Below are 21,511 nucleotides of genomic sequence, written 5' to 3'. Positions count from 1 at the left end.
CCAAGATGCATTCCACTGTCCAAGTTAAAAATCTCAGCATCACCACCGTGCCTTCCTTTTCCCTCAAACCCCAGACCCTCTACATTCTATCTTTGCCAATACCCCTTTGCACCTGACCTCACCTCTCCTTTCTCCCTGCCACATGCACACCTCTCCTGGATCTGTTGGTGGACTAGCCACTGAAATGGGCTCCTCAATCTAAATCCATCCTACCCCCATTTATGACCCATCCTACCCCTATGGCTGTCTTCCTAAAACCCAATTTCACCTACTTTAAAAAAACTTGAAATCCTCTGACACTTTGTCTTTGCCGCCCCTGACTCAACCTTCAGGGTAAGACGCCAATATCCTGGCGTGACACTCATGGTGCTATGCAAGCTACTGACTTACACAAAGCACTGTCCTCTCCCCCATGAACATACTCTCTCCCTACAGGCCATGGCTTTATTTTCCATGTAGGTCAAAGCATTCTTTCCAAACTTTTCCAAAATGTTATTTTCCTATAATGGTTTCCTTATCCTTTTGTATTGCCAACTCCTACTCATGTTTCCAGGCCCACATTTAAATTTGCCCTCACACCTCTCTGCAGCTTTCCCCTACGTCCTCCTCTGCCCACTCAAATGAAATGATTTTCCCCTTTAGCTACACTTCCGTGGTTCTTTATAATGCCCTGTAAGTAATACTTCAGGTGCACATAAAACAGACCACCTAGTTATTTTGCTGATAAGCCTCTTTGCAGATTGTGAACACTTTAAAGCAAAAATTGTGACAAATTGATCGTAGCATCCCTGATATCTATCAGACACCTAGCACAGGATAGTTACTCCCTAATGTTAGAAGAAATAAGCTAAAAACATGAATGATTTTATGAGAAAAATAAAAATTAAAAGTATGATGAGGTACCATTTCTTTTCTCAGATTGTTTTTTTAAAACAAGGTCTGACAATATATCTTTTGAAGAAACTGCACAGAAACAGGTACCCTCATATGATGATAGGTGTCATACGATGATGATAGAAAAGCAAAGTAACACAATCTTTCTCAGGGGACTTGGAAATACTTAGCAAAATTATATAGGAAGGAAGTAGATGGGAAACCTCTATACATTTCACTTATTTTGCTGTGAAATGAAAACTGATCTAACAAGTCAGTTTATTAAAAAAAAAAAAAAAAAGACTTCTCAGGTGGCACTAGTGGTAAAGAACCCACTTGCCAATGCAGGAGACATAAGAAACCCATGGGTTTGATCCCTGGGTCAGGAAGATCCCCTGGAGGAGGGCATGGCAACCTACTTCAGTATTCCTACCTGGAGGATCCCATGGACAGAGGAACCTGGAGTCCATAGCATCACAAAGAGTCAGACATGACTGAAGTGACTTAACACACATTAAAAAATCATATAAGGTGTTTATTCTTTGAGTCAACAGTCCCATTTCTATGAATTTATTCCAAAAATACATTTAAACAAAAAAAAAAAAACATTTTAAACAAAGACATGATAAATTTTTAATTACACCACTATTCACAATAGCAAAAATGACTGGAAACCACCCAAGTTCTTCAACAGAGAGAAGGTTTAGTAAACTAAAGCACGCAACAGATTATTGTGCAGATACAAAAGGAAATGAGGACTCTCACTACATACCTCTATCAAGTGATATATTGGGAATACTGTTAATTCAAAAAGAAATCAAAGTGGAAAAAAGCATACATGCTACACTACCATGCACTTAAGAAGATGGGTAGGGTGAGGTAAGTAAAAGAATATATGTACATGTTTGCTTATCCAGGAATAAACCAAAAAATTTAAAAGGCTTACCAATAATAGGAAGGAAGGAAAAGGGTAGAACGGACACAGACAAAAATTGTACTTCCCATTGTAGCTTGTTTAGTGGATTTGATTTTGGAACCATGTAAGTATTTTACACAATTACAAAATAGGATTAAAAAGAGCAATGCCCAAAACTAAAAGCAAAAATGAAACAAACAATGCTGCATATTGAGTTGGAAGTATAACATCACAGATAGGACTGATTCCAACTGTCTTTAGAACATAGTCATTTGGGGATTTCCCTCGTGGTCCAGTAGTTAAAAATCTGCCTGCCAATGGGAACACAGGTTCACTCCCTGGACTAGGAAGATCCTACATACCATGAGGCAACTACTGAAGCCCACGTGCCCTAAAGCCCATGCTCCACAACAAGAGAAAACACTTCAGTGAGAAGCCCGCACATCACAATTAGAGAGTAGCGCCATCCACTGCAACAACAGAAAACCCGCACACAGCAACGAAGACCCGGCACAGCCAAAAATAAATAAGATTATAAAATACAGAGCCATTAAAAAAATCATAATAATCTGACTACACATAGCATACTCTGGGCTTCCCCGGTAGTTCAGCTGGTAAAGAATCTGCCTATAATGCAGGACACCCTGGGTAATTCCTGGATCAGGAAGCTCCCCTGGAGAAGGGATAGGCTGCCCACTCCAGTATTTTTGGGGTTCCCTGGTGGCTCAGATGGTAAAGAATCTGCCTGCAATGTGGGAGGCCTGGGTTCAATCCCCCAGGTTAGGCAGATCCCCTGGAGGAGGACATGGCAACCCATTCCAGCATTCTTGCCTGGAGAATCCCCATGGACAGTGGTACCTGGTGGGCTACAGTCCATGGGGTTGCAAAGAGTCAGACACAACTGAGCGACTAAGCACGGCATGTACTCTAAGTGGTATGTCCCTAAAAGCAACAAAAACAAAATTATTACAGAATGATCTTAAGTAGCTGGCTCTCATTAATTACATTGCTGATGGTAGCACTGGTGTTATTATTCTGTGATGTACATTTATTGCAAAGCAGTAATATTATTACAGTTAGAACACAGAATTTTAAGGGTAGGAACACAGAGAGAAATAAAAACTTTTAGTCTTAAACTTTTACTGGAGATACCAGCATAATTCCATAGTGCATCTATTCTCTAGGGGAAAAAAAAAATCATGCTTCCTAGCTCTGCTTTCAGAAAAGCCTAGGAAATAAGACCATATAAGGAAAGTATTAGCAATGAGCACACCTGGGACTCAAATTGTGATCTCTAAATACCATAACTCAGTGTAAGAAATCAGGCATCCTTGATGATAGGCATGAAATGTTCAAGATGGGCCTGGAATATATTGCCATTTCAGAAAGCAAGGGAGCTAACAGAGGCATCTAAGAAAATGTCAAAAGATCTCAAAAACCAGCGTTAAGTGGTTCCCATTGGCCCAAAAATACAGATTTGGGGCAATTTGAGCATTAGTAAGAAGAGTCACTGCTATGAATTGAAATATATTTAAATAACTGAGTTCATAATGATGATAATAAACCTAATTGGTCACAGTGGCTGCTGTGACCCTTTAAGAAAAAACTTGCTTTTCTGCTGCAATAAATGCAGTTAGGCAACAACCTCCAGTTATTGGTAACTTTAGGACCCACCTGAACTTCACTCTTCTCAGGCAGCCCCCAGCCTATGACTGAACACGCTGAGATTTGGCCACTTCTACCTAAGGCAGGAGTGGAACAACTGATTGGTTCAAGATTGAGAAGGGGCACAACAGGACGGTCTGCTGTCATCCTGCTGGTTTAACCTATAGGCTGAGAACAGCATGAGAAATGCTAGGCTGAATAAGTTAGAAGCTGGAGTCAAGACAGAAGGGGGAAACATAACAACCTCAGATATGCAGATGATACCACCTAATGGCAGAAAGCGAAGAGGAACTAAAGGGCCTCTTGATGAGGAGGAGACTGAAAGGGCCACCTTAAAACTAAATATTAAAAAAAACTTAGATCATGGCATCCAGCCCCATTACTGCATGGCAAATAGAGGGGGGAAAGGTGGAAGTAGTGTCAGATTTCCTCTTCTTGCACTCTGAAATCACTGCACTCTAAAATGTGGATGGTGACTGCAGCCATGAAATAGAAGACATTTGCTCCTTGGCAGGAAAATTATGACAAACCTAGACAGTGTGTTGAAAAGCAGAGACATTACTCTGCCAACAAAGGTCCGTATAGTCAAGGCTATGGTCTTCCCAGTGATCACGTATGGTTGTGAGAGCTGGACTGTAAAGAAGGCAGAGTGCCAAAGAATTGATGCCTTTAAGCTGTGGTGTTGGAAAAGACTCCTGAGAGTCCCTTGGACTGCAAGATCAAACCAGTCAATCTTAAGGGAGATCAACCCTGAATATTCACTGGAAGGACTGATGCCAAAGCTGAAGCTCCAGTATTCTGGTCATCTGATGCTAACAGTTGACTCACTGGAAAAGTCTCTAATGCTGGGATAGACTGAAGGCAGGAGGAGAAGGAGGCATCAGGGGATGAGATGGCTAGAAGACATCACCAATGCAATGGACACGAACTTGGGCAAACTTCAGGAAATGGTGAGAGACAAGGAGGCCTGGAGAGCTGCAGTGCATGAGGTCACAATGAGTCAAACAGGACTGGGCAACTGAATACCACCACCACCTAAGGCAGGACTGCTAATGAGCAGCCTTTTCAGATAAGCACCATAGGCTGAGGTTCTCCCTGCCCCTGCCTGCTTCATCCCTCCTTACAGGTGTCAAACTAGTATCACAGATTGGAGGTTATCCCTCCCAACATGCTTCCTGCTCCTTTTATCTTTCACAGACAGTTGCCCCCCAATGAACCTTTCATTTCCCTGTGGAAAAACTACAGTCCAGACAACCTAGTTTGCCCAGAAAATAACCAGCAAGGAAAAAAATTTAAAAGGGAGAGGAAGCTGTGGAATCAAAGATATAAAGACACAGCAACCAACTGCAACATGGATCTTATTTAAATGTTGACTTAGATTTAGAAAATGGAAAGAGAAACAATAGAAGACAATGAACACTAACTGTATATATAAGTTAGTCAGTTCAGTCGCTCAGTCGTGTCCGACTCTTTGGACCCCATGAATCACAGCACACCTGGCCTTCCTGTCCATCACCAACTCCCGGAGTCCACCCAAACCCATGTCCATTGAGTCTGTGATGCCATCCAACCATCTCACCCTCTGTCATCCCCTTCTCCTCCTGCCCTCCATCTTTCCCAGCATCAGGGTCTTTTCAAATGAGTCAGCTCTTCACATCAGGTGGCCAAAGTATTGGAGTTTCAGCTTCAGCATCAGTCCTTCCAATGAACACCCAGGACTGATCTCCTTTAGGATGGACTGGTTGGATCTCCTTGCAGTCCAAGGGACTCTCAAGAGTCTTCTCCAACACCACAGTTCAAAAGTATCAATTCTTCGGCACTCAACTTTCTTTATAGTCCAACTCTCACATCCATACATGACCACTGGAAAAACCATAGCCTTGACTAGACGGACCTTTGCTGGCAAAGTAATGTCTCTACCTTTTAATATGCTGTCTAGGTTGGTCATAACTTTCCTTCCAAGGAGTAAGCATCTTTTAATTTCATGGCTGCACTCACCATCTGCAGTGATTTTGAAGCCCAGAAAAATAAAGTCAGTGATTGTTTTCACTGTTTCCCCATCTATTTGCCATGAAGTGATGGGACCAGATGCCATGATCTTAGTTTTCTGAATGTTGAGCTTTAAGCCACCTTTTTCACTCTCGTCTTTCACTTTCATCAAGAGGCTCTTTAGTTCCTCTTCACTTTCTGCCAGAAGGGTGGTGTCATCTGCATATCTGAGGTTATTGCTGTTTCTCCCAGCAATCTTGATTCCAGCTTGTGCTTCTTCCAGCCCAGCGTTTCTCATGATGTACTATGCATATAAGTTAAACAAGCAGGGTGACAATATACAGCCTTGACATACTGCTTGTCCTATTTGGAACCAGTCTGTTGTTCCATGTCCAGTTCTAACTGTTGCTTTCTGACCTGCATACAGGTTTCTCAAGAGGCAGGTCAGGTGGTCTGGTATTCCCATCTGTTTCAGAATTTTCCACAGTTTATTGTGATCCACACAGTCAAAGGCTTTGGCATAGTCAATAAAGCAGAAATAGATGTTTTTCCAAAACTCTCTTGTTTTTTCGATGATCCAGCAGATGTTGGCAATTTGATCTCTGGTTCCTCTGCCTTTTCTAAAACCAGCTTGAACATCTGGAAATTCACACTTCACGTATCACTGAAACCTAGCTTGGAGAATTTTAAGCATTACTTTACTAGCATGTGAGATGAGTGCAATTGTGTGATAGTTTGAGCATTCTTTGGCATTGCCTTTCTTTGGGATTGGAATGAAAACTGACTTTTTCCAGTCCTGTGGCCACTGCTGAGTTTTCCAAATTTGCTGGCATATTGAGTGCAACACTTCCACAGCATCGTCTTTCAGGATCTGAAATAGCTCAACTGGAATTCCATCACCTCCACTAGTATTTTTAAGGACACGGGATCATTTTATATTGGAATAGTGACTATACTGTGTATTATATCGTATTCCATGCTTTTATAATCCTAATCTTCTAGAGATAAATGTAAGATATCTATAGAAGCAATTATATGATATCTAGGAATTGCTCCCACCTATTCCAAGCAAAGGAGGGAAGTGGTTAGGGCATAAATGGAACAAGACTGACCTTGAAAACCATTTAAACTCAAGAACATGTCACATTGAGCCTCACCCTCACTGGATTGAACATGAAGGCTTACTATATTATTCTTTCTACATCTGGCTATGTTTGATGTTTTCCATAATAAAAATATTGGACTTTAAAAACTTTTATTTGGTCATTTACTCAGGAATTACAAGTGGTGAGAGCAACGGAATATGCTCTCTACGGCAGAACTGTCATGAAGGCCTGAAAAAATCAGATACTCTTGTCGTATTAAGGCTTGTTATTTTGGTTTGAACCATGATGCTACCCACTTACTCTGACATCACATAGACTCTTGAAAGTGTTAGGGAGAACTCTTTCCTACTGAACTGAGGAAGCAGCATAACCTCCTGGGTACAGTGTGGACTCTGGAGTCAGGGTGCCTGGCCTGGAATCCCAGAAACTCCATCACCAGCATGGCCTTGGGCAAGAAAGGTCATCTCTGGCTCCCAGAAATAAAAATCCTATCTGAACTATGCAGTGTTGTTGGGAAGATTAAACAAGACAATACAGTTCATACAGGACTAAATGTTCACTATTTGCAGCGGTAAGGAGTCCTCCTGCAATGCAGGAGATGTGGGTTTGAACCCTTGGTCGGGAAGATCCCCTGGAGGAGGAAATGGCTACCCATTCCAGTATTCTTGCCTAGAGAAACCCATGGTCAGAGACGCCTGGCAGGCTACAGTCCATAGGTCACAAAGAGCCAGACAAGATTGAGCATGCACGCATTTTCAAACAAACACTGGACATGGATCCAGAGCAACAGTGGTAGTTTCCAGAACATCGTTCCTGATGAAAATCTTGGAATGTATATAGGAACTCCCTAATGGCAGCTGGTACATTACTTAAGACTTGCCTGTAGGCTTAGCATAAGTCCATAGCACTATGTCAACTGTTTTTTAATATATCCATACCTGTCCACTTGTTTGCCTGCCTCCCTGTCTCTGGATTCTGTTATCCATTACCCTGAGGGTCCTTCAACTTCTGGTTTACATGCCAAAAGTCAGAAGAAGGTTTAATTTCCCTCAAATTTCACTTCCCTCCCTCCTTCCCCTCTTATCTCAATACATACTGACTTTGGAAAACACAAGGCATATAAAGAGCCATGGCTACCAAGAGCGCCTTCCCTTTGCTCACCACATACATGACCAGGACCCACTGGCCCAGCACACACTAGCCCCATCACGGGCACAGTACTTCCAAAATTCAGCAGGAATACAGTCACATGGAAGGAACTAGAGAGAACTATGTTGAGGACTTCGATGATGCTTGCAGACTCATCAACATTTGAAATGTAATCAAATAACCTAGTCAAGTAATGAACCCTGTAGGATTAGGGATAAGATTCACAATAAGTATTCTAGTATTTAGATCACAGTGAATCACATCTTCTACATCCCTGGCCCTTTGAACAAAGATGGTTCACCTTCCCAAATTAGAGAGAGCACAGAAACGCCCAGTCTAGGCAGCAGCACCTTCCTGGGTACCCACGCCATCTGTCGATCCCTATTATTTACTGCCATGCCTCTTTGATTCTTTAGCTCCATCATGTTCATACTCCTGCAATTCACTTTAGGTCCTCCCACTCTGGCAGATCTCATATGAATCAGCCTCTCTGGTTTACCGACCTTGATCCAGTCCATCCTCATTTTCAGTTTGTACATCCCTTGCCTTCAATGCAAGTACCACTTCTAGGAGCATATTTCTGTGTCACTTGTGACCCTAAATACCCCCTCATGGAGGAGAAGTGAGAGGAAGGGGACACAAAAATAGAGAAGTTTCTTGTCTTCATATGGTGCCACACGGCTGTGGTATATTTAGAAACAGCACTAGGATGCAGACTTTCACGGGGTCAGTGTACACAGGCTAGGATGGCTGTTTCAAACCTACCATCCTTATAGTAAGAAACCAATTGCTTGCCAAATTTTAGTTTAAGTAAATCATGACATGAGCAATAAGACAATGGTTTTTACAGGCAAAACTTTATCAGCCCCTTAATTCATAATAACGAATAAAAGCATGTTTTTGGGGTCACAAAATATCTTAAAAGTTTCTGCCATTTGGGAATCTCTGGACTCAGAGATCTATCTTTAAACTAGCAGCTCAGATTGGATGGTAATTCAGTTCTATGTTGAGATTAATTACTTGAAAACTATACCTACTATAGAAATAAAGATGAAAACCCGTGCCTGGGAATCAAAGTAATAAATGTTCTCAACTTCATATGTCTATGTGTTAGAGCTATGTTTTAAAATCGGATCACCACTAGCTGCATGTGGCTATTTAATTTATTAAAATTAAATAAAATTTAAAATTCAGTTCCTCAGTCACAGTAGCCATATTCTGAGTGCTCAGCAGTCACAAGGGCTGGTGGTGCCCATATTAGACAGTGTAGACACAGAGCACTTGATCGGCTCAGAAATTTTAACAGAACAGCCATACTTAGAGATTCATTCTATGTTTTGCTTTTCTGTGTGGACTAATGTACATTAAGTAAAAGCTAAGTATTTTTACAACATGTGCCTTATACAGTATTTACACAATAGGTTAACAGGACTGTCAAAGCATTTAAAAACTTCATAAACATCATATGCAGTTCCTTGCTAAGCTTGATTTTTCACACCCATCTTTTAAAAATTCCTTCCATTTTGACAGCTTAGGAACACACTAATAATTTTTTTAAAGAAGATTTTTTTCTTCTTCACATGTAGACTGATGAATCAAAGCACTGTGTTTTACTGAGTAATTAGTCCTTTAATAATTTACGTGAGTAATGGGTCATTTTGGGGTTTAACCCCTACTTCCATTATTCCTGACCAACGGTTCACCAACAGATGTCTCACTTTGGATGTACACAACAGAAGCCCAGGATCTGTTTCACGTACATCTGTTCCCAAACGGCTTAGGCAGATTAATACTCAGAATGGACCCAGCTCTGCTAAGTCCCAGTAATCACTAACCCTTGTTGTTTTAAAATTGATTGGGTTTTTCTCATATTCACATTTTTCCACATTACCTTTCATTTTGCAAAGTTTCTAACAAATAAATGTTTATGTAAACTTAAAGCATGAGAAAATCATTAGCTCCCTAAAAAAAAGAAACACTTCCAAGATTTTATTTTGAAGCCCATCCTTTTCAGATTTCCTGGTTATTTCTCTAATTCAGCTGACAAGGGCATGGTAGGAATAACCCTTTGAAAAAACACAACATGAAATGGTATAATGTGAGGTAGTAAGTCGAAGAATAACAAGAGAATTGTAAACCATAATTAAGATTTGAAACCTTCATTGTATTTTTAAAAAATATTTAAAACATAATATTCTCATGATAATCAAGCATATTGTAAGATCCTTGCCCAGGAATTTAGTAAGAGGGTACAGGAAATGAAGTTGAAGAAAGGATAAGTTAGTCCTTTTGTCCATCATGAAAAATCTGCTTAAGACTAGCCTTGACCCATGATTTTCTATCAGAAAATGGTTGGTTTCTTTCCAAAGACAGAATCTGTGCTGAGGTAACAGTCCACCTCTCATTATCTGGCCTTGAAGCCAGGGAAGGGGAGCAAGAAACTTGGCCCATATTTTCCACGTAGTTATTTCAATTAGAAATTCATTAGGGCTATGAAGCTTTGTTGTAAAATACAACTCCACACATGCCAGGAAGTTGATCATTGAAGCCTTACTCAGATTTATTACCACGTCCTAACATCGAAAACCTCTAAAAATGGATATTTTCTAAATGAAACTTCAGAGTTGACGATTCTTAGAGATCATATAATGCAAATGCTTCGTTTTGCAGATGAATAAACTGTCATTTAAAGGGGTTAAATGATTTGCCTTGAGTCAGTTTCACCCTTAGGTGCAGACAGGACCTCAGGTCCCTTGGTGCTCACTCCTGAAACCTTTCCTTCACAGATGGGAAACTACAGACAGCTGGGGTAGAGAGCCTGTAGAATATCCTGTGGTGGTCATACTTCAAGGTGCTACTCATTAGTAAATGATAAAGGTGCCCAATGTGAGACAGCAGAGAAAGACTTGTGGGCATGTGGCATTCTGGTCATAGAGATCCATAAGTTGATCATTCTGAAGTGTACTTCATATGAGCTTCATATATATATATATGTATATATATATGAGCTTCATATATATGTACTTCATATATATATATATATATATATATATGAGCTTCATATAGTCTAATCCTACTGATTTCTAACTCTCCCTAGGAGTAGATTTTTCTTTATGAGAAAACCTGATAACCAAATCTTACAGTACAGTAAGCAGATCCTGCATTGAGGATGCACAAAAATGCTCGTACTTTCTGCTTTCATCTAACATTTCAAGTAGAAGTTTACCACTTGGTAAGCACATATTGCTAGAAGTTTGTCCCTGATTGAGATTTAGAATCATGCCCACAGGCCATCAGCAATCATTTTGAAAATGCTGAACTCTGAAAATATCTGATCCAGTAACAAGATAAGCTAAGGACCAAATGACAAAACACATATATTGGTCCATGGCATTTGCCCACATTCCCTTTCTGAGCTCTCAAATTTTTGACACCTTATGCCTGGTCCCAGGCACCATGCCGGGGGCTAACACTGTGGCCTGCTCTGCCTATAGAGTCTTGTGACACAGACACGCCTGACCTTTCTCATTTGACCTGAAAATCTTCACCTGACCCCTCTTCCATTTCTTCAGGATTTCACACTACCCTAGGGCACAGACAGCTAACTTGGTAATTGACATGAATAAACGCATGATTCCATAAGTAGAACGACCATAATTAGAGATTCCGATAGAAAGATCATTTAGGCACCACTGCAAGCAATAATGAAGTTTTCTGAGCAGATGATGCCCTTTTGTGTATACAGTTTGTATTACAGATGTGACAGCCTGGTCAATCCATGCCCTAGTCATAGATTGCTTTCTTTTCCATCCTACAGCTGAGCATCTGACCAAGATGCTCACAGTGGAGAAGTGGGCCCACATTAGCTGAAGAATGTTTTTGTAAAAAGAGTTCTAATGCTTTAACAAAAGGGGTGGGGGATATTGCTACAGGTGATCAAAAGTTATTAAGTAGCAATGTAGTAATCAGATTACAATGAAATGAGCAAAGCTAAAGTTCATGAGACTAGTTAAATTCATTCATGTAACAAATGTTTATATGTCAGGCACTCTTCAAAGTGCTGAGAGTAAACAAAACAGATTTTCTGATCATCCTCCCTCTTCTCCAGGTAGATCCCATCTCTAGGGGCTACATCATCAGCTCAGGGATTCCAATTTGGTCTGAATTATACAACCAGTTTTCCTGGTTCAGAACTTTGCAGATGGCAAAGAACAGCATATCTCAGCCTCCATAACCTCCAATTCCTACAATGCATGTGTTAGTCAATCAATCATGTTCAATTCTTTGCAACCTCATGGACTGTAGCCCACCAGGCTCCTCTATCCATGGAATTCTCCATGCAAGAATACTGGAGTGGGTAGCCATTCCCTTCTCCAGGGGATCTTCCTGACCCAGGAATTGAACCCTGGTCTCCTGTATTGCAGGTGGATTCTTTACTGTCTGAGACACCAAGGAAGCCATAATCAATTTCATATTTTACCATAATAAATCTCAAATATATATAAATATATTTATATACATTGTATTGTCTGTGTGTGTATATAAACACATACACATATATATATATTTTCACAGTTCTCATTCTCTGAGGAATTCTACTACATGCCATTATAAATAAGGCAAAACCCAGAGAATGCAGAACACTGAGTGAACCCTAATGTAAACTATGGATTCTGGATGATAATGATGTCAATGTAGATTCAATCAGATTTAGCAAAAATACAACTTTGGTGGGAAAAGGTAAGACCTTGGTGGGAAATACTTATAATGGGGGAGGCTATGCATTGTGGGGAGCAGAGGGTATACATACCTTCTGCTTAATTTTGCCCTGAACCTAAAACTGCTCTAAAAATTAAGTCTATTAAAAAGAAAAAAAGAAACAACCACTAAGGCATTATGAGGTTTAAACTGAACGGTCTTGCAAACATTTCCTATGATGATAATGCCCAGCAGCGATCCAACCCCACCCCTACCCTTTCCTGGAACAGCCAGGCACTGGCGAGCAAGGGACATGATCTCCCCCAACGTCCTCCCACATCACCTCCTTCCAGGTATGGCTGAAGTTTTCCTCCATTTCCTGAATCAATTTCACTTGTCTTCCACCACACCCAACTAGGCTAATTCCACAACAGAGGATATTTCTCACATTTAAACATATCTCTTAACCTTTTTAAACTTTTCCCACTCTTATTTTACTAAGTAAAATAAAGGTTTAATAATTAGTTTCTCCTGGCCCCGGAACCCACGGCGGCAGGCAGCTGGGGGTGGGGGGGCGGCCCTGGTGTAGGGGCTGTGGCGGTGCGCAGGGACCCGGTGCGGTGGTTGTGGAGCTGACAAGAAACTACTGAAGTTCCTGTGGACACAAAGTAGAATTTCAAAAGAACATGATGGATGGAGAAGAGAAAACCTATGGTGGCTGTGCGGGCCGTGATGCCATGTATGTCAAGTTGATATCTTCAGATGGTCATGAATTTATTGTAAAGAGAGAACATGTGCTAACATCAGGAACAATAAAAGCCATGTTGAGTGGCCCAGGTCAGTTTGCTGAGAATGAAACTAATGAAGTCAATTTTAGAGAGATCCCTTCACATGTGCTATCGAAAGTATCCATGTATTTTACCTACAAGGTTCACTACACTAACAGCTTCATGGAGATTCCTGAATTCCCAATTGCACCTGAAATTGCACTGGAACTGCTGATGGCTGCAAACTTCCTAGATTGTTAAATAAAATAAATTATAATAAACTGTTAACTCTTTTTCAGTATTTAATACCTGTAGTTCAGTTACTACTTTTTTCATATATAGCACGTTGCCTGTGTGCAGTTGAACTTTAAAGTTCATTGCAAAAAAAAAAAAATTCATTGCAAAACAGATTATCTTCTGTTCTTTTGCATAGCAATCAGAGTTGAAGTTTGTTTGCTACATCAACAAATTAAGGACATTTTCACAAATTGAGAAATAAACAAATATACCAATTTGTAAAAAAAAATAATAATAATAATAATTAGTTTCTCCTAAAATATAAGTGCTAAGGTGGTAAGCTTTTGGACCTCCAATATTCAGGGGCCCCGAGTGATATTTGCATACTAGGTGTTAGTTACAAAGAAAAGGTGGTACATCTAAATGAAGGCAAAGAAAACATGTTTTAGGTCAAAATTAAAGATCAACACTTTCGACCTCTAGAGTTGTAACTATCTGGATGTCTTTTAAACAGCCAGGAATACTAATTCAGCCTACTTTTCCTCCACCAGCACTAACTATATAAAAGAGCATTGTACTGCTTCATACCATCATTTGACTTTTCACGTACCACTATTGCAACATAGATTTGAATACTTCATTTCGCAATGTCTCACTTTATTCCTATAGTATTTCAGCTTCATCGTAGGTTAAATATACCCATGCAGGCCAATTTAAGCTCTAACAGTAAACTTCTATGGCCCCCAAATTCGAACAGACTTAAACAGAATTCTATGCCCATACCTCTAGTTTTTAATTCAAAGATGTAGAATATACACCACCTTGCTTTTCAACACACCTGCAAGCATTTTAAATTAAATATTTTAAATTAAAGTCAAAGGCAGTTTCAGTTAAGTAAGATGACCGCATCTGGTCCCATTACTTTATGACAAATAGATGGGGAAACAGTGGCAGACTTTCTTTTGGGGGATTCCAAAATCACTGCAGATGGTGACTGCAGCCATGAAATTAAAAGACACTTGCTCCTTGGAAGAAAAGTTATGGCCAACCTAGACAGCATATTAAAAAGCAGAGACATTCCTTTGCCAACAAAGATCCAACTAGTCAAAGCTGTGGTTTTTCCAGTAGTCATGTACAGATGTGAGAGTTGGACTATAAAGAAAGCTGAGCACCGAAGCTTTTGAACTGTGGTGTTGGAGAAGACTCTTGAGAGTCCCTTGGACTGCCAGGAGATCCAACCAGTCCATCCTAAAGGAAATCAGTCCTGAATATTCATTGGAAGCACTGATGCTGAAGTTGAAACTCCCAATACTTTGGCCACCTGATGCAAATAACTGACTCATTTGAAAAGACCCTGATGCTGTTAAAGATTGAAGGCAGGAGGAGAAGGGGATGACAGAGGATGAGATGGTTGGATGGCCTCACCGACTCAGTGGACATGAGTTTGAGTAAACTCCGAGGGTTGGCGATGGACAGGGAGGCCGAGCGTGCTGCAGTCCTTGGGGTCGTAAAGATTTGGACACGACTGAGCGACTGAACTGAACCGAGGCGAGCACCTCAAGTGCAGCAGAAACTGCCCATCAGAATGAGAGTCCCTGACTAGTCCGCTTTGCTGGGTTTTTGTACAAGGAACTGTAAAATAGTGACGTTTCTTTAGTCTTTAAGGTAAACAGCACATTGTGGCTTGTTTTCCAACAAAGGAAACAAGGGGAAGGCATTTTTAAAAAAGTTTCCTGAGTTATCATTTAGAAGAAAGGTTTACTATATTCCCAAGGTTTCCCCTACATCATCTCCAGACTGAGTCTTGAAATACTTCTATTGTACAGAATTATAACACTCTCTAAATAGTTTTAGGTCAAAAGGCAAATACTCCTAAACAACATGATGATTCCAAAGTCCATATTAAACACCAAAAACTTCTAGAACTTGGACTTGATTTGAGACAATGGCAAGGAATGTGAGGGATGGAAAAGTCCAGAGGGACCAAAAGCTCAGGTGAGATTTTCAGAAGACAGCAAAAGGAAAGTTGGATTCGGAACCCACGTGTATACTGTAAAACGCTTTTGCTTGCAGCGTCGCCGCAAGCGGTTGAGCAAAACTCGGACGTGGAGGGGAGGAGGGGGTGACCTTCCCGCGTTTGGAAAACAGCGCCCTTTGGGGGGCTCGGGGGAGGGGGGCGGAGTGTGACGTGGGTCCCGGGACCGCAACCCAGGCGGCAGGAGCGGGCAGGCAGAGGCCCCTGGGGGCGGCTCGGGCTCCCCGGGTCTGGAGGGAGGAGGTGGCGGCTTGGGGACGCGGTCGCCCGCTGGGACAGAGGAGGAGCTTGCGGGAGGCGGAGGGAGTGAGGCCGGGAGGAGGGAGTGAGGCCGGGAGGAGGAGAAGGCGCGGGGACCTTCTGAGCAGGAGCACGCACCTGTGACACGCTCGGGGCGGATGGGCTGCCACCTCAGGGCCCGCTCGCTCAGCACCACGTCGCAGCTGTCCCTCCCGATCTCGAAGATGCCCCGGAGCAGAATCAGTTCGGCCGCCGCCTCGGGCTGTTGCCCGGACGCCCAGTGCGCCGACGCCAAGGCACCCGCCGCCGGGGGCGCCTCCTCCTCCCGGCCTCCCTCCAGGGCGCTCACCCGGCCCCCGCGCCTCCCCCGGGGCATGGCGGGCCCGCGGGCCGGGTCCTAGCCGGGGTCCCGGGGAGGCCTCCGAGGGAGGAGGTGGAGACCGCGGCCGCCGCGGTTCTGGCGGCGTCCCGCGCTGCCACAGCAACCGCGCGCGGGGCAGAAACCCGGGAGGGAGGCGGGGCGGGCAGGCGGGGCCGCCCCGACCTAGACCGGCGCCTGGGCCCGCCAGCCTCCGCCGCCGCGACTCCCTGGAAGGGACCCCAGTGCTGGAAGAGGAAGAAGTGGCTCCCTCCACCTAGTCCCTATAGTTCCTTGAGATTTTGCGCATACGTTACCCTCCAAAGTATAGGCCGGCGCTTCTCAAAGGTGGACTTGCCTCCTCCCGGCCTCCGCCCCGGGCATCTTGTTAAAATGCAGATTCTTACTGAATTGGTCTGGGACTAGGTCCCAGACGGCCGTTTTTAGGAAGCTCCCAGGTGATGCTGCTGACCCTCGGAACACACTTTGAATTGCAAGGACATAGCCCTCTGTTTTTCCACCTGGTTTTCCGCGGGCTCCCCTGGAATGCAGAGGTCGTGCTTTATAACCACGCTTGCGTGTCCTCAGGAGTTAGCTGATCTATATGCAGCTGGTAATAGAAAACTCAATCCCCAAAACCCTGAGAGAAAGCCAAAGATAAGTCCCTGGTTCAAATAGACAAAATTTCGTTCTAACAAATTTAATGTGAAAGGAAGATGCGTCTATAAAAGTAAGTATTAAGGGTCCCACTTTCCCCCAAGATATCTCTGCAGCCTTGTCTCTGCCTGGATCTAACCCTCCCCGAAGAGAGATGATAAGCATCGGGGCTTGTTCTCCTAAAGGTTACTGCTGTAATACAGCATTACCTGGAAATGGGGGGGTGGGGGGGGGGGGGCACTATTTCACGATAACTGAGAGATTCATGACATTTGCTGTTAATTTGGAGAGCGCAGAGGCTACTGGTCTGTGGTTCTCAATCATGACTGTACATTAGTTACCTGGGGAGATTTTTTAAGTCCAGATACCCAGGCTACACTCAAAGACAATGAAATTGTAATCTCTGGGGATGGGACAAGACTTCAGGAGTTTTTAAAGCTCTCCGGATGATTGCTGTGTTCAGCCAGAGCTTAGTATCAGTACTAAGCATCGTATTAATAGGTAATGACAACTTGTGATGGTGAGACGGGGGGAAAGTGAATTCTCCGCAAGAGGAGCAGAGTGGAAAGTAAATCAGCAGGCCAATCTAGATATATAGAGATACACACAGATACATCGATACCATCAGAATAACTGTATTGAGGAAAAGCTGGGGAGAGGAAGTTAAATTCATTGAGTGGTGAATCTAGCTCCACCGTGCTGGTGCCTAACCAGTGACTTCTGAAAGGCAGTTGCTTCTCATTCTCCCCTTGGGCCTCAGCAGGCGGCAAAGAAAGACAGAAGCTAATGGTAGCAGGAGGAGCTTCTCAAATTTCCCTGCTCAAACTTAGATTTCAAAAACCGGAGGATGGAGACCGTAGACCTAGCCAAATCCCTTTCAGATACAAAGCTCCCGTGTGCCACTTAAGCTAGGAATCTCATGGTTTAATGCTCTGAACACAAATACCCAAGCTTCCAGGCAAAGCGGGGAAGAGCCCCGGTTTGATCTAATGGCAGCAAGCTGTCTCTTGGAGTAGGTTCAGCTGCTGTTTGGCCCCATGCAGCCTTCAGGTGGTTTAGCTCAGCACTCATTAGTGGGGAAGGCTAGTGCCTTCAATAGAGTGAGTTGCAATTCTGGAGTCAGCATCTTGTATTCACAGCTGTCAGGAAATCAACACAATTAGAGCTCCTTGGCATTTTAAAAGCTGACTGAAGGCAGTGGCTACTTCTTAGGACCTTTGCAAGAGGCAAGTTGCCATTTTTCAAGCTTCTGTCAGGCCAGACAGCCAAAAACATTGGCTTTGCCTTTCTTGAGGATGAAAGCACTGCTGATGTCCCATTCTCTTCCTTTGATGGACTGTTCCCTTCCAGGGATCTATCCACAGAATCCATCTACACCAGCCTCAATACCACGGCTTTACATACTATTCAGGGCTCCTCAAGTGATGTGGTCACCCCCAACCAGTCCCCTGAACTTCAGATGCCATATCCAACTGCCTACCTTTACTAGTTGGCCGTTGAACAAGCATCTGAAGTATAATGTCTAAAACCAAATGTGATTTTCTATCACAAACCTGTTTCTCCCAAAATGTTCCAAATCTCAGCGAATAATGTCATCAAAATCCTTGACTTCATCCATGTTTCCTCTCTTTGTGGTGAGAAAAATAAAGAAAACTTTAAGGTATATTTCATTTCTTCGAGTCAACATATATTTTGGATGAAGTGAGCTTCAGTTGTGTCCGTCTCTCAATAATTTCTGAGCTAAATGAGCACATTGTCAAACTGTCAAGGGGACTGCTTCCCTCTCATGCTGAGTGGAGATTTTGTGAGAATGTTCCTGCTACTCAGGCTCCTGCTGCCTAAAAGGTAGAGGGCCATATGTCCCTGCAAGAAGTATACAGAAAACAGAAAAACTTGTACAATCCCACCAAGTCAGAATATCACATTTTCTTCATGTGCTAGTTTTTTTTTTTAACTCACATTGAAATTCTGCTGAAAATGAATTGCTAGCTGTGTTTTAGAACCCATCTCAAACAATTATAGGATGACAATGACCATGTAATCTCTAGCTTCCTGGTAAACAATAAATAACACAAAAGAATAGGCCTGTCTTCCCTTTCCCTCAAGTTTTGAAAGCCCCTCAACAAAGAAAGCTGAGCACCAAAGAATTGATGCTTTGGAACTGTAGTGTTGCAGAAGACTCTAGAGAGTCCCTTGGACTGCAAGGAGATCCAACCAGTCAGTTCTAAAGGAAATCAGTCCTGAATATTCATTAGAAGGACTGATGCTGAAGCTGAAACTCCAACACTTTGGCCACCTGATGCAAATAACTGACTCATTGGAAAAGACCCTGATGCTGGGAAAGATTGAAGGCAGGAGGAGAAGGGGACGACAGAGGATGAGATGGTTGGATGGTATCATCGACTTGATGGACATGGTGATAGACAGGGAAGTCTGGTGTGCTGTAGTCCATAGGGTCACAAAGAGTCAGACATGGCTGAGAGACTGAACTAACAGGTAGCTTCAAACATTCATAAACTTGGAGCAATTTGAAATGTGCTAAGTCACTTTAGTCGTGTCCAACTCTTTGTGACGCCACGGACTGTATCCCACCTGGCTCCTCGGTCTGTGGGGTTCTCCAAGAAAGAATACTGGAGTGGGTTGCCTTTTCCTTCTCCAGGGGATCTTCCCAGCCCAGGGATTGAAACTGTGTCTCTTAAGTCCTGCACTCAGGGGGGTTGTTTACCATTTGTGTGACCTGGACTGCCACCAAATAGAAAACATAGAACATTCTCACAGTAACTGCTGGCAATTCTGTAGCAGAATATATCTTAAATTAGATATAACTGGATATACAAATAAACAATTTAAATCAGAAATCTATCCTCACTCTCTAGAGCTCACACTATTACAATTGTGAAAAAGGCATGATACAGAGGAGGCAACATCCCTTCTCACTGTTGAAAATAGCCCACTGCTTTCAGACCGCTTACCCATAGGTATCAAACATTTTGGTACTGGGTTCACTGCCTTTGATTTTTACACCATTTTCCACCACCATTTTGAACACATTGCCATGACAGCCTCATCCCAACAGCCTATGGTGTCCTCTGTTGCCCAGGACGTTCTTGAACATTCTCATCCTAAGAACAACCTCTGAACCTTGTAGAACTTATTGAATATTTAAACTCAAAAAGCACTCTTTAGGAACATGGACTCTTGTTCTTTTCAAACTTGGACATGCTTAAGAATCTTTGTTGCTTAGTTGCTAAGTTATGTTTGACTCTTCTGCAACCTCATGGACTGTAGCCCACCAGGCACCTCTGTCCATGGGATTTCCCAGGAAAGAATACTGGAGAGGGTTGCCATTTCCTTCTCCAGGGTCCAGGGGAATCTTTCTGGCCCAGGGATCAAGCCTGTGTCTCCTGCATTGGCAGGTAGGTTCTTTACCACTGAGCCGCCAGGGAAGCTAACAATCTTTGGTATGTTTTAAATGAAAACTCTCAGTCTGTACCCCTACTGATGCTCTGAGATTTTTGAATCTGTAAATGAACTGTTCCCAGAAACATGTGTTTCAAACAGACACAAGTTATTCTGTGTGTTTTTGACATATGGACAATGCTGTGATAATCAGTGAGTTCCTTCTTGCTTGTCCTGCTCTTCACTCCTGCTCTTTTTACCACAAGGTTTGTCCATTTGTCTATCATTTACAAGTAATGGAACATCCAGCTAAAAGTGTTTTCAAAATACAATCTTATATATCATACAAACAAAGATCCAGAGTCAGGCTGTTCTAGGTTGCCTATTAAGAAATCAAGGACTTTTTCAGTCTTGAGAAAGAAGAATGGATCTGGAGGAATCAACCTTCCTGACTTCAGACTATACTACAAAGCTACAGTCATCAAGACAGTATGGTACTGGCACAAAAACAGAAATATACACCAACAGAACAAGATAGAGAGCTCAGAGATAAACCCACACACCTATGGGTACCTTATTTTTGACAAAGGAGGCAAGAATATATGATTGGGCAAAGATAGGCTCTTCAATAAGTGGTGCTGGGAAAACTGGACAGCTACACACAAAAGAATGAAGTCAGAACACTTCCTAATGCCATACACAAAGATAAACTCAAAGTGGATTAAAGACCTAAATGTAAGAAAATATAAAATTCTTAGAGGAAAATATAGGCAGAACACTTGATGACATAAATCAAAGCAAGATCTTCTATGACCTACCTCCTAAAGTAATGGAAATAAAAATAAATAAGTGGGGCCTAATTAAACTTAAAAGCTTTTTCACAGCAAAGGAAACTACAAACAATGTGAAAAACAACCCTCAGAATGGGTGGAAATAATAGCAAAGGAAACAACTAAGAACTAATTTCCAAAATATACAAGCAGCTTATATAACTCGATATAAGAAAAACAAACAACCCAATCAAAAAGTGGGGAAAAGACCTAAACAGACATTTCTCCAAAGAAGACATACAGATGGCTAACAGACAAATGAAAGGATGCTCAGGGTGGCTCATTATTAGAGAAATGCAAATCAAAACCACAATGAGATACCACATCACACCAGTCAGAATGGACATCATTAAAAAGTCTACAAACAATAAACACTAGAGAGAGTGTGGAGAAAAGGGAACCCTCTTGCATTGCTGGTAGGAATGTAAATTGATACAGCCACTATGGAAGACGGTAGAAATAAAACCACCATATGACCCAGCAATCCCACTCCAAGGTATATACCCTGAGGAAACCAAAACTGAAAAAGATACATTTACCCCCAGTGTTCACTGCAGCACTATTTACAATAGGTGGAACATGGAAGCAACCT

The 21,511-nt window shown here is 42.3% G+C and overlaps 1 protein-coding gene and 1 pseudogene across 1 annotated transcript in view; one reads left to right on the top strand and one right to left on the bottom strand.

Annotated features, from left to right (window-relative positions):
• Positions 1 to 16,131, bottom strand: part of CERKL (CERK like autophagy regulator) — a 136,523-nt gene extending 120,392 nt beyond the window's left edge. The window contains exon 1 of the mRNA XM_020888677.2: positions 15,814 to 16,131. Coding sequence (XP_020744336.2) covers positions 15,814 to 16,051 — 238 coding nt within the window. The 5' untranslated portion in view covers positions 16,052 to 16,131. The remainder of the gene's footprint in view (positions 1 to 15,813) is intronic.
• Positions 13,083 to 13,451, top strand: LOC110134283 (elongin-C pseudogene; annotated as a pseudogene).
• Positions 16,132 to 21,511: the final 5,380 nt, after the last annotated feature.

This window comes from Odocoileus virginianus, chromosome 13 (assembly GCF_023699985.2).
Source record: "Odocoileus virginianus isolate 20LAN1187 ecotype Illinois chromosome 13, Ovbor_1.2, whole genome shotgun sequence".
In the NCBI taxonomy this organism is placed as follows: Eukaryota; Metazoa; Chordata; class Mammalia; order Artiodactyla; family Cervidae; genus Odocoileus; species Odocoileus virginianus.
This window is presented reverse-complemented; position numbering and strand designations above follow the sequence as displayed.